The sequence below is a fragment of the Mustela nigripes genome, chromosome 4, assembly GCF_022355385.1.
Source record: "Mustela nigripes isolate SB6536 chromosome 4, MUSNIG.SB6536, whole genome shotgun sequence".
Taxonomy (NCBI): domain Eukaryota; kingdom Metazoa; phylum Chordata; class Mammalia; order Carnivora; family Mustelidae; genus Mustela; species Mustela nigripes.
This window is the reverse complement of record NC_081560.1, coordinates 80,865,863-80,882,482: the sequence shown is the minus strand read 5'-3', so window position 1 is coordinate 80,882,482 and position 16,620 is coordinate 80,865,863. Positions and strand designations below refer to the sequence as shown.

At 33.3% G+C, this 16,620-nt stretch overlaps 1 protein-coding gene across 2 annotated transcripts in view; it reads right to left on the bottom strand.

Moving 5' to 3' along the window:
* The window catches only part of HGF (hepatocyte growth factor), an 83,789-nt gene that overhangs the window by 27,769 nt on the left and 39,400 nt on the right, over nt 1-16,620 (bottom strand). For both annotated transcript variants that reach the window (XM_059396948.1, XM_059396949.1), the window contains 3 exons: nt 14,485-14,659; nt 11,787-11,914; nt 1,617-1,719 (listed from right to left, as the gene is read on the bottom strand). In XM_059396948.1, coding sequence (XP_059252931.1) covers nt 1,617-1,719; nt 11,787-11,914; nt 14,485-14,659 — 406 coding nt within the window. The remainder of the gene's footprint in view (nt 1-1,616; nt 1,720-11,786; nt 11,915-14,484; nt 14,660-16,620) is intronic.

Sequence of the window (16,620 nt, the reverse complement as noted above, 5' to 3'; positions counted from 1 at the left end):
AGCACTGCTTTAGAGCTATCACTGTTTATAAAGTAAATTAATCGAAACTGTATCATCCACTAGTAAATACATTTTGGAAGAGAATCAAGTTAAAATTAAAATAAGACTATGATTGGGAGGGAGACAAACCATAAGTGACTCTTAATCTCACAAAACAAACTGAGGGTTGTTGGGGGGAGGGGGGTTGGAAGAAGGGGGTGGTATTATGGACATTGGGGAGGGTATGTGTTTTGGTGAGTGCTGTGAAGTGTGTAAACCTGGTGATTCACAGACCTGTACCCCTGGGGATAAAAATATATGTTTATAAAAAATAAAAAAAAATTAAAATAAGACTAGAAGCAAAATAACTGAACCTCTCAGAGCCCTTTAATTCTTTTTCACACATATAGAAATATCTTCTACGTAGGATTGTGATGGCCAAACAAGATAATAACTCACATATAGCAACCATGGCATAAGTGCTTGATCATATGATACTAACTTTTTTCCTTCTATTCTACTGCATAATCTATTCTGGGATTTTGGAAAAATTCAATTTTTTGTCACAAGTATGTCTCAAACTTCTTTAGTAATTTCAAACACACTAGCACTATTGCTAGGGTGGAATGGCATACATATTTTTTCTCTGAATATGTCCAATGTCAAAATTTCTAATTCTCTGAAATATATAATTTTTTTCAATTACATATAATACCTTTCTTTAGTTGTAGAAAAATTTAATATGTCAAAATAAAGCTATACCAGGAAATCTGTTTCTATTAAGTTTTTAATAGTTAAGTGGATATTTAAGGTATATATGTCCATGAAGATGGTCACTTACTAATGTTTCATGAACTGATGTTAATAATTATGAGAACACAATCATATAATATACTATTTGAAATACTAGATTTGCCACTTAATTATGCACTGTCTTATCAAATTATACAGTTGTTTCAACATGACCATATTATCCTTGATGGTGAAGCCAAAATGTATGTCCAATTTTTTTTTAATTTTTTATTTTTTATAAACATATATTTTTATCCCCAGGGGTACAGGTCTGCACAGCAAAGGAAACAGTTAACAAAATCAAAAGACAACTGACAGAATGGGAGAAGATATTTGCAAACAACATATCAGATAAAGGACTAGTGTCCAGAATCTGTATGTCCAATTTTTATTAATGTCTCCCATGGGCATCTACCACAGAACACATCGTAAACATTCAATAAAAATGTTCTAGATTGAACTGCTTATTTAAAAGTTTGGGGGCACCTGGTTGGCTCAGTTAGTTAAGTGGCTGACTCTTGATGTCAACTCAGATCATGATCTCCAGGTCAGGCTCCCATGGGGAGTTTTCTTTAGGATTCTCTCTCTCCTTCTGCCCCTCTCGTCTTCCTGCTTTCTATCTCACTCTCTCTCTCTCCCATAAATAAATAAATCTTTATAAAGAAAAAAGGTTGTTACATGAAGGGAATACACTAAGTTGAGTTGCACAGAAAAACAAATCTAATGTTTTTATTAGCTTACTATAATGTATAAGAGAAATTAAAGAAATGGCAACGTGCATATCTGAATACATTATCTGCTATCATCACTACATATTATGTATTGAAAGAAAGATATTTACACACCTGTGTAAGTCTTCCATGTTCTTCTCCCACATCGAACATGTTAGTCCAGATCGGGTTTTGGATAAATTGCCCATGTAATTTTTGCCATTCCCACGATAACAATCTAAACATAAAATATATGAAAAGGACTAGTGAATACAAGGAAGTATAGAACAAAAACATTTATTACAAGCATGCAAATTCATGAAAGTCAACATAAAAGTTGACAACACACTCCGTGCAAATCAAAGATACTCAAATATTTCAAATAAACTGTCTTTATTTTCAGCCAAATTTCTTCTTCCTTAAATAAGGGTTTATGGATTTCATTACAGATTTTAAAAATAATCAAAGAAAAAAATTAATGAGTGGCCCTTATGGATACTAAAGAAATGGGAATTTTTAGAATGACATATATATTTCCCAACATTTTCTTTGGAAAAATTTTCTCCACAGAAAAGTCACAAGAATGATACAATGAACACTCATATACTCGTCACATTTATTGTGTTTGGGTTTTTGTCTTTCATGAAATTAACATTCTGAGTCACCCAAGCCAGCTGTTTTGCAAGTGCTCTTTAATTCTATTTTGTCTGATTATTCTTTCATGATAAAAATCAAGTTAAGGACAGGATTGGGGCAGAGAAGATATATTGTCCTTTTCAGAGCATTTTATCTCTTGACATCTGATATTAGTTTGTTCCATTGTTGGTTGTGAGTTTGATAACTTGGTTAAAGGATGTAAAGGAAAATTGTTGGGACCTCTGACACTGAGTAAGTATCTTACTTACAAAGAAATTTTCATAAAATGGCTTAGGCATACTGTGATTACTTTTGCATGCATCAGTCACTACTAGGCTGTTTTTAAAATAGTTGTTTTTTTGGCATCTGGGTGGCTCAGTGGGTTAAGCCTCTGTCTTTGGCTCAGGTCATGATTTCAGGGTCCTGGGATAGAGCACAGAATTGGGCTCTCTGCTCAGTGGAGCGCCTGCTTCCTCCTCTCTCTCTCTGCCTGCCTCTCTGCCTACTTGTGATCTCTGTCTGTCAAATAAATAAATAAAATCTTAAAAAAAATAGTTGTTTTCAAACAAGATGGCATTAGGAGGGAGACAAACCATAAGTGACTCTTAATCTCACAAAACAAACTGAGGGTTGCTGGGGGGAGGGGGGTTGGGAGTAGGGGGGTGGGGTTATGGACATTGGGGAAGGTATGTGCTTTGGTGAGTGTTGTGAAGTGTGTAAACCTGGAGATTCACAGACCTGTACCCCTGGGGATAAAAATATATTATATGTTTATAAAAAATTTTAAAAAATAGTTGTTTCCCAACTTTCTACATCTCTTTATTATCATTTTTCTGCAAATAACAGTTTTTCCTTCTCTTCTACTCCTTCCATATAAGTATTCTATAACTACCACTGGTGCTGCTGGAGCCACTGCTGCTACTACTACTAATAGTAGTGCCTGCAGTAGAAGTGGGACTATGCATAGAGACTCTTATGGCCTCTTTGTACTTGGCATGAGAAATAATCTATTCCTGTTGCTCATTCTGATGCTCAAAGTTATTGCAAAGTTAGCTGATGGAAGCCACTTTAAACAGACTTCTGTGCCTTTTACTGTGTCCCATGTGGTTTTTTCAATTTTTTTTAATGAGTAATTTATGTTTTATTAAACATTGAAAGAAGCGTCCATATTCCTAATTTTAAAATAACATGAAAAAGAAGTCAAGTTCTTCCAAACATATTGAGTTGCAGTTCTATATTTAAAAAGAAAAACAGTTCCAAATTTTAAATTAATAACATATATTTAAAAAGTGACTACCTATTAAACATTCCTGATTTTTATATGACTGAGGACTGTAGATTTGGCCATAAAATGTTATCTACAAATATACATCAAGAGTATTTCTTTTTTAAACTTGGTAACCGGACTCCTGGGTGGCTCTGTTGGTTACACATCTACCTTTGGCTCAGGCCATGATCCTAGGTTCCTAGGACTGAGCCCCACGTCAAGCTACCTTCTTCTCCTGCTGCCCCACCCCTGCTCCTGCTTGCTCTCTCTCAAATAAATAACTAAAATCTTAAGAAAAATAACTTGGTAAACCATAGTCTATCATCATTGCCTTTGAATATGCTTTATAATCATAATAAATAAGTACAAGTCTTAACAAAAATTTTAAATAATTTAATAATTTGTTCAAGAATCAATTAACATAGTGAAAAAGAAATATAATAAGTATATTCAACAGTAATGTTTTCAAATCCATAGATATTTCATAATAGCACTGTAAGGAATTAGTCTTAAATATAAAAACACAAATAGGATAAGATTTGATACACAAAACATAGCAGTCATTCCAGCACACAATAAAATTGCTTTCAGAAAGCATAAACTTATAAAATTCATTGCTCGTACATAAGCAGACTATAATAATGAAAACATTTTCCTCTGATGGTGTTTTGTTTTTGTTTTCTGATATTAGGAAAGTTTAAATATTTAGCTGTTAGATAAATTCTTACTTAAGAAAGTAATTGTGAGCCTGACGATTCAACCCAATAATTCACAGCCCCCAATAATGTATTATTTGGGGCAAATAATACATTACATGTTATTAAAAAAAACATAATTGTGCAATGCAATATACTTGTACTATTTTTTATACATTTTTGGGTTTTTTGCATATATTTTTTCTATATTGGAGGAAGAGATCCTCCTCACTATCACTGCACTTTTGTTTTCTTTTTTTTTAATTTTATTTTTTCGGTGTTCCAAGATTTATTATGTACCACACCCAGTGCTCCATGCAATCCATGCCCTCCACAATACCCACCACCATCTCACCTATCTCCCCATCTCCCTCCCTTCTAAAACCCTCAGTTTGTTTCTCAAAGTCCACAGTCTCTCATGGCTCATCTCCCCCTCCAATTTCCCCCAATTCACTTTTTCCTTTCCTTCTCCATGCCCTGATGTCCTCTATGCCCTTTTATTTCAATAAAAGCTATAATATATATATATATTTTTCCTTCTTAGTACACTTTTTATTTTAGACTAGATTTAATTTATAGGAAAGTTATAAGTTGGTACAGAGAGTTCTCATATACCACACAGTTTTCCCTACTTTTAATATTTAATGACATTAAAATGATAGAATTTTTGTAACTATAGAGCCATACTGATGCATTATTAACCGAAGACAATAGTTTAGCCTTCATGGTCTCAGAAATATCTTTAGTTGTTAACCTAATATCCTTTTTTGTATTCTAGGATTCCACATTTTACATTATATTTAGTTGTCATGTTTGCTAAGACTTTTCTAAATGTTGCAGTTTTTAGACTTGCTTATTTGATGACCTTGTCAGTTTTGAGGAAAATTGATCAAGTATTTTTTTTTAATCTTTTTTTTTTTTACTTTTAATTTTTTATTTTTTATAAACATATATTTTTATCCCCAGGGGTACAGGTCTGTGAATCACCAGGTTTACACACTTCACAGCACTCACCAAAGCACATACCCTCCCCAATGTCCATAATCCCACCCCCTTCTCCCAAACCCCCTCCCCCCAGCAACCCTCAGTTTGTTTTGTGAGATTAAGAGTCACTTATGGTTTGTCTCCCTCCCAATCCCATCTTGTTTCATTGATTCTTCTCCTGCCCACTTAAGCCCCCATGTTGCATCACCACTTCCTCAAAGTATTTTTTTTTTGAACATTTAAAAAAAGATTTATTTATTTAAGGAGACAGGGGCAGCGGGAGAAAAAGAATCTCAAGCAGACTCCCCTAAAGGGCACAAAGCCTGACATGGAGCTTGATCCCACTATCCCATGACCTTGAAATCATGACCTGAGCCAAAATCAAGAGAGGGGTGTTTAACCAACTGAGCCTTCCATGCACCAGGCAAGTTCGTTTTTGTTTTGTTTTGTTTTGCTTTGTTTAATGTCCATTGGTTGGTTTTGTCTGATATTTACCTCATGATTAGATATGGGCTATAGATTTTTAAGAGAAAGACATGAGGTTTCTTATAGCACTTCATTACTTGCTAGTTAAAGATATTCCAGCCTCATCTTGTTCTCTTCTTGTCCCAGGCCTCCTGGAATCATCAGTGTCTCCAAGGGAACTTTCTTTGTTTTACAGTTGAAAAGTAAGCAGAAGATAAATAAGAAATAGATGCCAAGGGTGCTTTTGTTATATGTGAATTTAAACATAATTTCCATGTGTTTGAAGGGAATTTATATATACTTTTTTTTTTTTTTAGAAATCTTAACGTATTTTGTTCATTGCTTAAGTTTTTTGGTCCTTAATATTTTAGTTTCCAGAATTTTTATATATTAAAAATATTTTCTTGGGGTGCCTGGGTGGCTTAGTGTGTTAAAGCCTCTGCCTTTGGCTCAGGTCATGATCTCAAGTCCTGGGTTCGAGACCCACATTAGGCTCTCTGCTCAGCAGGGAGCCTGCTTCTCACCCTCTCTCTGTCTCCCTCTCTGCCTACTTGTGATCTCTGTCAAATAAATGAACAAAATCTTTAAAAAAATTTTTCTCTTTATCTATAATATACATTCCAACACTTATTTCCAAATTTGTCATTTGTCTTTTTATTTAGATATGGGTTTTGGAGGTCCCTGGGTGGCTCAGTTGGTTAAGCATCTCACTCGATTTTGGCTAAGGTCATGATTTCAGGGTCATGAGATCAAGCCCAGTGTTGGGCTCTGCAGTGGGCATGGAACATGCTTAAGATTCTCTGTCTCCCACCAACCCCCATCTTGCTCCTGCTCTCTGTCGTGTTTTTTTTCTCTCTAAAAAAATAAATAAAGATAAATGAATGAATTAATAAATATATATTATATTATGTAATATTATATATATAATATATATATTATATATATATGGTGTATGAGTGTGCACAAGCATTTGTCTTGGTAAGCTTTTAATGTAGTTTATCGTTTTTGTTTTTATTTTTTCTTTTACTGCCTCTAGACTTTGAACGTTAATTAAAATGCTTTTCACCATATTAAAAAGGGATTCTTCCAGGTTTACTTCTAGTATCTCTATGGTTTCCTTTTGTACATTCAGATATCTTATACATTTGGAGTTTATTTAGAGGTATACTATAAAGCATGGGTTTAATTTTATCTTTTATAATTTTATCCATTATTATACTTTAAGAAAAGTTCATTTTTCATCTGATGTTACATAGTGCCACATTTTTAATATAACAAATCTTTGGAAGGGGTCTGTTTCTGCCCTCTCTGTTTTTTCCAGTTGTCAATTTATTCATTGCACTAGAACTAAAGTCTTACTTAACAAGCTGTTTATAAAATGTTTTAATATCTGATAAGGTTAATTACCTGTAATCACCCTTACTTTTCAAGATTTTCCATAGTATACTTACAATGTTTATTCTTCCAAGAGAACTACAGAATCAGTTTGTTTGGTATCAGAAGACTTATGGATCTATTTATTATCACATTACATTTGCAAATTAGTTTAGGTATGGGTGCCTGGGTGGCTCAGTCTGTTGAGCATCTGGCTCCTGATTTTGGCTCAGGTCATGATCTAAGGATCTGAGATCAAGGTCCAGGTCAGCTCCATGCTGAGAGCATAGAGCCTGCTTAAGATTCTCTCTCTCTCACTATCCCTCTACATTACCCTGCTAGCACTCTCTCTCTAAAAATTAATTAATTAGGGGCGCCTGGGTGGCTCAGTGGGTTAAGCCGCTGCCTTCGGCTCAGGTCATGATCTCAGAGTCCTGGGATCGAGTCCCGCATCGGGCTCTCTGCTCAGCAGGGAGCCTGCTTCCCTCTCTCTCTCTCTGCCTGCCTCTCTACCTACCTGTGATCTCTCTCTCTGTCAAATAAATAAATAAAATCTTTAAAAAAAAAAAAAATAATTAATTAATTAATTAATATTAGCTTAGGTAGAATTGATGTATTTATGATGTTGATTTCTCATATCAAGAACAAGGGATGCTTTGTCACGTTAAAGTACAATTTTGGGGCTTTCAGTGGTGATTTTAAGATTTTATTATATAGATTTTGCACATGCTTTCTAAATTTATATCTACTTTTAGTTTTGTTGCTATTATATAATTTTCCCCTTAACTAAATCTTCAAATTCATATATGAATGCTATCTTAGTGAATTTTTTATTACTTGACTTCAGTTTTCAAAGTATATTACTATTACATCATTTGCATAAATAAATAACTTTGGCTTTTTTACCAATAAACATGCTTTCTTATTTATATGGAATTTCTTATTTATATGGAATATCTTCTTATTTATATGGCTTTTTACCAATAAATATGCTTTCTTATTTAGATGGAATATTTATATGCTTTCTTATTTATATGGAATATCTTAAATATTCTTATTTAATACAGTATTAAAGAGAAACATGTTAACCTATGTTAACTTATATTTTACAATGTTAATGAGTAAAGACAGTATACATTCTAGCTTTCCTTTTTAACTTCCTAAGAATGTCTATAATGTTTCCCCATCAACTATAAAGGATAAATGCTTTTGTGTATGTGGGCATGTCTATGTGTCTATATGTGTATATGTTATAATGTGAATATATTTTTAAGGCAGTCTCTGTCTCTCTGTTTATATATAGAGAGATATAAATCTGGATAGATGATAGATAGATAGATAGATATAGATAGATGATAGATAGATAGATAGATATGTGTGTATAGTGTGTGTTTTCCAGAAATGCTTATTTGGGTACTTTTATGAGAAAGGAGTGAATTTTGTTAAAGGAATTTCAAAATTTATTGACATTTATTATATGATCATTTTTCTTAGATCTAAGATGAATTGTGTTAATGGGTTTCTAAAACGGAATCATTTTTTTCTTAGACTAAACTCTGTTCAATCATTATGTATTATATTTTAAGTTGCTTTATCAGACTACTCAAATTTCATTTAAAATTTTTATATTCACAAATGAGATAAGTTTACTTTTTTCCTATGTTACCTTAGTCATGTTCAGGTACTAATATTGTAATGTCATCACTACTGATGGAAGTTTTACTGTATTTTTGAGCTACATATCAGTATATGTAGCATTGAGATTAACTGGTCTGTGAATGCATCTAGGGAGCGTATTTTTTTTTAATATTTTAAAATTTATTTTCAGCATAACAGTATTCATTGTTTTTGTACCACACCCAGTGCGCCACGCAATCCATGCCCTCTATAATACCCACCACCTGGTATCCTGGTACCCCGCCCCTTCAAAACCCTCAGATTGTTTTTCAGAGTCCATAGTCTCTTATGGTTCACCTCCCCTTCCAATTTCCCCCAACTTAGGGAGAGTATTTTTTGATGGAACGATTACATTAATAAATTTCCATATTTCTTCTGTAAGAATAGGTCTAATTCTTTGACTAATTTAATTGATCCAGTGACAATTTAATTCAAATAATTTTAGTTTTCCTAGTAAATTACTTATTTCATTTTTATTTTCAAAGTTTCTTACATGAGGTTATACAAAATAGTCTTTTATGTCTTCTAATTATCTTGTTTCAATGGTTATTTCCCCTTTGATAATTATTATTTTAAGTTTTTGTCCTTTCTTTTTTTCTTGAGTCAACTAGCTGGTGATTATCTATTTTGTTAATTTTTTTCAAAGAACCATCATTTTGCTTTATTCATTAATTTTACCATTATTAGTTACAGACCTTACTATCTGCTTTATCTTGGTTTTCCTTTTTATACTGCTTTTAATTTACTTTTTTTCCCCAACTCAAAGTTTGAAATTTCATTCACTTTCTTATTATTAATGATATTGATATAACTATTTAAAGCTATGAATTGCATTCCATTTACTACCCTAAGTATTTATGATATCATTTGATAAATTGTGTTTTAAAAGCTTTTTTAAAGAAAGTCTGTAATTTCAGTTTTCATTTTTAATAGTTATTTGATATTCAGTTGGAAGACTATTCATATATATGCTAATTCAGATGTTGCAAGATTTAGGAAAAACATTTCTAACTCATCAGTCTAAGTGTTTATATGGAAAAGGATAAGAGCAACATCCTTCCTTGTTCACGTGTGTGTATGTGCACGTGTGCATACATATCACATATTTAACAATGCATACCATTAGCTTGGCAGTATCACACAATGGCATCACCATTAAAATCTGATAGCTTTATGTTGGATTAGCTAACAGTGTCTCTTAAGTGGATGTCTTCATTTTTTAGTTGCCCCACAAAACCTAGCACATTGTTGCATGTATCAGGTATAATACATTGTTTAAAAAATATAATATATTGTCAAAAGTAATAGAAAGCTCATTTTAAGGAAGGTTGTATTTAATCCCAGCTGTGCTAATTTGAGAATTTAGGCAAGTTATCCAAATTTCATAAAATTAATTTCTTCATCTATTAATTTCTAGATTTACTAGATAAGCAATAGCATTGGCTTAACTTGTACAATCTAAAATTCTCATATTCTATTACCTGATTCTTTGGTAAGTGATATTTATGTACATAAAAGCATCTTAATGTATGTAAGAATCTTATTAAACAATTGATCTAATTTGCCTCTATCTCAAATTATCAACTCATATTTAAATGAATAAGACAGGGACAAAGAAGATCCAGGTGGTACTAAACCTCCTTTAAACATTGGTTTCAGGGCACCTGGGTGGCTCGGTGAGTTAAAGCCTCTGCCTTTGGCTCAGGTCATGATCTCAGGGTCCTGGGATCAAGCCCCGCATCGGGCTCTCTGCCTGCCTCTCTGCCTGATTGTGATCTCTGTAAAATAAATAAGTAAAATCTTAAAAAAAAAAAAACATTGGTTTCAACCTTTTTTCTAACCAACCTTTAAAATCTGCCAAAGAACAGTGAAATTAACTGAAGAGGGACTCAAACTCTCTTCCCTCTATAACTTTTAATAGCTGCTCATGAAAAATGGCACTGCAGAAAAAGTTAAAGGATGGAAGAAGTATGTATAGAATAATAAATCTATGAAATGGAGCTTTAAATTTGGCTTGGGCTTTTTAGGATGATTTATGACTAACCATGATCATCATAATTAAATTTATGGCCAAGAATATGATTATTTAAAAATCATAACCCTCAATTCATTATATACTAATAAATGCCCAGATTCCAACATCATCATTAACCTTTGACAAATGATTTCTTTTTTAAACCTATCTCAATCTACTTTTCTCTACTGCTGCTCCCTGAAACGATGATCTTCAATGGCATCTATGTTTCCCAGTACAATGGTGATTTATCCCAAACCCCACTGCTATACATCATCTCCGCTGCTGACCCCCACGTCCACATCACTCTCCTCTCTTTCCTGAAATACTGAAACAGTCACACAATGAATTCTCCTGTTTGGGAGAAGTTGTCAAAAGTTCAAAAATTATGGCTATTTTCCATAATACACTCAGAGTCATCCTGTTAAAACTTAAACCAAACAGATCATCTAATTTATCTTTTTGGAACCATACAATAGAGTTCCTTCTCTTTCAGAATAAAAATGTAAATCCTTCCAATTCCTCTAAGGAGTATGCGATTTTAGTCCAACCCTTCTCTAACCACATCCCCTGTGACTCTACCCCTTGCTCTGTACCAGCAACAGTGATGTGACTCTACCCCTTGCTCTGTAAGGGCAGTGATGCGCTTGCTATCTCTTTACCTTTCAAGCACTGTCCCGCCTCATGCCTTTTGCATCTGCAAGTTTCCTCTACCTCAAATGCTGTTTACAAGTTATATGCACATGGCACATACTGCTTCTTCCAGGTCCTCCTTAAGTGTTCCCTTGGTATGTCAGATCTTCCCATACCATTAAAATATGAAATAACACCCTGTCCTCTAACCCTGGGACATTTTTCTCTCTGGCACTCACCGCAAACTAACTCATTCCCACGTCTATTTTGCTTGTTTTGTTCCTGTTTTCTGTTTGCTGGAGTTTCTGGAGTTCCACGGGAGTCAGAGAATTTTGTTGTGTTTACTAGTATATCCCCAGTGTCTAAAACAGAGCCTGACACTAGTATAAGCTCAAATAAATAAGTGAGTGTTGAGCAAAAGAATGTATAAAAGAAATGCAACTTCAGACTTGGTGATTTTGTTTGAGAACTAGCAAAACTAGTGCAACAAGAAGTAGGTCTCTCTTGAGGCATTTCCCCTGAATTTAATCATGCCCACCCTGCAAAATGTCAGCTATTACCTTGTCCACTTGACACATCACATTTTGGAATTTGGGAGCAGTAGCCAACTCGGATGTTTGGATCAGTGGTAAAACACCAGGGTGACTCAGCCCCATCTGGATTTCGGCAATAATTTTCTCTTAGGTCCCTATTGAGAATAAGCATGTTAATGTGAATTGCCAGAGTTTTTACAAATGGTAAGTTAGCGCTATTAAATTTCTAGAATCCCAGAATGCATGCATGTTTATAAATAGAGTTCTAAGTTTTAGATTTAGGATAATTACAACAATTTAGAATTCAGCATACACAACTGACATTGCCCACATTACTGAAATAATTAGTCAGATGTCAGATGTCAGTATTCTCTTCATTGCACAGGCCTGGAGTTCCACACAAACACTATTGCTTCATGAAAGGGAAAAAATAGTACCACTTCATTTTTCTCACTCATTCTCAACACTCAGACGCTCAACTATTACAATTTTTAAAAACTGGCCTATTATTTATTATGTTTTCATGACCCATATACAATGTAGAAACAACATCTATCTCTCTTTGCTGAAGAAAGGCTATTATGAATAACTGTTAACTATTCTCATTTAAAAATGGGAGTTCTACCTATCCAACATTTGATAAAAAAAACCCACAATAGCTATTTCTTCTTTGAATTCTGTACTTTTTTTTAACTTAATTTGCTGTATAGATTTCTTTGCCTTACAAAGTACTTCTTTATTGATTCACAAAAATTATTTGAAATCTTTATAAATATTTCTATAAAATGAAGGCCTTTATAATACAGAAAACTTAACTGTAGAATAAATTGTCAATGTAATAAATGTATATCTTTTATTTTAGCAGTGATTTAATTAACACTGAACTTTTCAACAAGGAAAGAGTCTATACTAATATTCTCTATATGTAAAATAATTTTACCTTAACATAGGGTTCACATTAAATAAAATGTGAACTTCATTATTTACTCTTCTGAAAAATGTTCTTTAATTTGAAACAAGCTTGGGTTTTCTCCTCATAGACCGATGGCTAGTAATTTAACAAAATTAATATTCAGTATATTAGAAACTGCCTTATATATATCACTTAGGTCCAATAAGAAGTACTACAATTTTATTAATACCCAAGGTCACCGTTAGAAATGGAGAAATTTTTTAAGGAAGAAACTTGGATTTTGCAGTAAAATCAACAAGTTAAGAAGTTATCTAGTCAAAATAGGTGCTGACACAAACTGTGTTATTTAAGATTATGAAAACAGTGATTGCCAATAGTTACAGTCACTGGACAGCAGGTGTTCATAGTTACAACTCATATTAAAGTAATTACTTTTCTTATAAAATTATTAAATTATTAAGATAAAGATAATCTTTTATTTCTCTTAACTAATTTGCACTTACATTTTAAAAATTTATGATAGTATAAAATATGTGCATTGAGTTTTACATCAAGTTTACACAAGTTTGCTATTTTAGATGAATAATTGCTTAGTTAAATTCTCTTGAAAATTTGTACATATACAATTTTTTACTTGAGTATTATTACCAGTCATTAGAAATTAACAAAACATGTGAATGGCACTGACACTGTCTTCTCTGTTTGTCTTAACTAATCTTTTGTCATTTTCTTTGCTTTCTCTACTTTGGTATTTATTTCTGAGGTGTGAAACACATGGGTCAGGAACAGAGAGAACTTCTATGAAGAATATGAGGGAAGCAAACTTACAATGACAAGTAAATAGGTGTTATTATAAAATAATGAAAATATAATAACATGAATTATTTACTATCTGAGCAAATACATTGAATTGGCTAAAACAAACAAACAAAAAACACCTATAAAATATCTTCTCTCTCCAGTGGATAGGCCAACTAGTACTCATACTTCCCCATCTTGAAATGTTAAGCTCTCTTATTAAAAGCCAATTATATAAAGCCAATATATGTTATTTATAGGTGCTATTTCAGCAAAGCCACTATGAATGGCACGTGTGTTATAAGTTTCAAAAGCAATCATTTTATGTTCCTCATAACAAGGCAGACAATTTAAAAACACATGGCATCGTGGCTGTTCTGTGTAGCAAAAGTCAAGTGGTGAAAAAAAACAGCCACAGAGAAGGTACATAACAGCAATATAATTGATATTCAAGGGCAGTTTCTTTGGCTTGATTCATCTAAACAATTGGTTCACTTTCCCACTCTTTAAAGGAAATCTGAAACAGCAGAAAACATATTTAAAATTTTTAAAAATAATATTACTTCAAGGTCAAAAATGTATCAGTTTACATTGTTGAGTGAAATCAAGGCATGCCTCTTCTTGTGAAAGAAAAAAATATGTAATTTCCCTTAAAATTAATGTGAAATATTAAGAAGGCACTAATTTTAAACTTGCCTGGTTATCATTACCATTAATGATTTATTAAAGGCACCTGCAAAATCAAAGCTGTGATCAGAAAACTGGGGATGTGTTTCCCAAAATACAGTACATTAACCATCTGATTCAAAATTATCTAGAGTGCTCATTAAAATGGATATTTGGCCTCAGACCTAAGGAATCAAAATATCTGAGTGGATGAATCTGCCTTTTAACTCAACTTGTCCCTAGACACACTACAGTTTAAGAATTACTAACACCAAAATTCGTTGAGTAACCATTCCACCTCATTTCCTGCAGAGTCTACTGAAGTTTATATGTGCCTAATATACTCACTTGCACTTGAAATTTTCAGGAGTTATGTCATGCTGGTGAGGATACTGGGAATCCCAACGCTGACATGGAATTCCATTCCAAATAGTACTGATGGTGCCCCGGTAGCCTTCTCCTTGACCTTGAATGCATTCAGTTGTTTCCATAGGGACATCTGTGTCATTCATAGTACCATGAGCTATTGGTAAGAAAAAATATTAAACTTGAGTAAAATCTTGTAATTTGTCACTTACCTCTTAGTTTTAATTTGCATACATATTACTAGGGTTTTCTGTCACATAGGTTTTTTTTTTTAATTGAGTAGAATTAAAATTCAAGTTATCATTATTGTTATCTCACTCAACCGAAAGGAATGAGTTACTATGGTGGACTCAATTATAGGATTCCTCTGCTCATGAAATAGAATGCTCTAGCTTGGCTTGACATAGACTAGTCTGAAAGAACATCATATGACAGCACTTAAATTTCCTAGATCTATCCACCCATTGATTAATATTAGATGTAAAATCTTTCTATCTATTAATGTTTTTAAAATGTGTTTTTTAATCACTTTTCTTACTTTAGAAATTGAAAAACATCTATTAAGTAATATAGTGACCACATAGGGAGATTAAAAGGTGCTATGCTGGGGCATCTGGGTGGCTCAGTCACTTAAACATCTTCCTTTGGCTCAGATCACAATTCCAGGGCCCTGGGATGGAGCCCCATGTCAGGTTTCCTGGTCAGCGAGGAGTCTCCTTCTCCCTCTGCCCCTTCCCCTGCTCATGTTCTCTCTCTACTTCTCTCTCAAATAAATAGATAAAATCTTTTAAGAAACTTAAAAAAATAAATAAAAAGCACTATGCTATATGTTTGGCCATAAAAAAGAAAGAAAGGGAAAATGTGACTAAAGAACAGGTTTTTTTAATCAATTTATCATTATTACCATCCCCATCCCAATTTTCTTTTCATTCAAACACTAAAATAGTATATTTTTGGAAAAATTCATTAAAGGCATTTTACTTCCGTGTGGCACTATAACTAATATATGCTAAATAGACAGTATTTCTTTTTGCATTTTAAGGTTATTTATTTATTTATTTATTTATTTATTTGAGAGAGAGTGTGCTGGCGGGGGGGAGGGACAGAGTGGGAAGCAGGTTCCCTGCTGAGCAATGAGCCTGATGTGGGACTTGATTCCAGGACCTTAGGTTCATGGCCTTAGCTGAAGTCAAATGCTTAACTGATTGAGCCCCCTAGGTGTCCCTAGACAGTATTTCTGAAATGACTCTACAGTTAATCCTAATGAGTTTGTTTAAAAACATATAAAAGTTGGTATTAGTATTATCCATGATTTTCCTCCAGTATGATAAATATATTCTAAGCTGGTGTCTTAATTTTTTAATCAATTTTTTAGTATTAAAAGAAATCAGCCATTCCTATGCAGAATTATCTCTTGGGTTTTTTTTCCTAGTCCAAATACAATTCTTACCACATTTCATACAGATCAAAAAATCTCCATAACAAAGTAAGAAAAAATACAAACTTAAAATTTTACTACAACTTGGACTTTCTCTTTACTCTTTAATGTTTATCCAAACAAAATGTAACTGAAAACTTTCTGGAGCAACTAAAATTCATACACTTTCTCAAAACATACATAAAAATATTTATGATTCAATAGAGTAAAATCAATGTAAACTCCCCAGTTACCTTTACAATCTAAATGGTCATTAAAGATGTCCCTGGATAAAACTCAAACTGACATACTCTAATACAATTTAGGATTTGAATAAATGCCTTTGATTCATCCATTTTGGAATTATATGTATCATTTCCCAAAAGAAGTCAGAATTAGACATGCCTTCAGAGGCTAGGGATGTCTATAAAAGTGTTCCATATTTAATAGTGTAAGTTCATTTTTTTTTAAAGATTTATTTATTTATTTGACAGAGAGAGAAATCACAAGTAGACTGAGAGGCAGGCAGAGAGAGAGAGAGGGAAGCAGCTCCCTGCTGAGCAGAGAGCCCGATGCGGGACTCGATCCCAGGACCCTGAGATCATGACCTGAGCCAAAGGCAGCGGCTCCACCCACCGAGCCACCCAGGCACCCCAGTGTAAGTTCATTTTAAATGGATCCTCAATTTCATTTAAATGTAT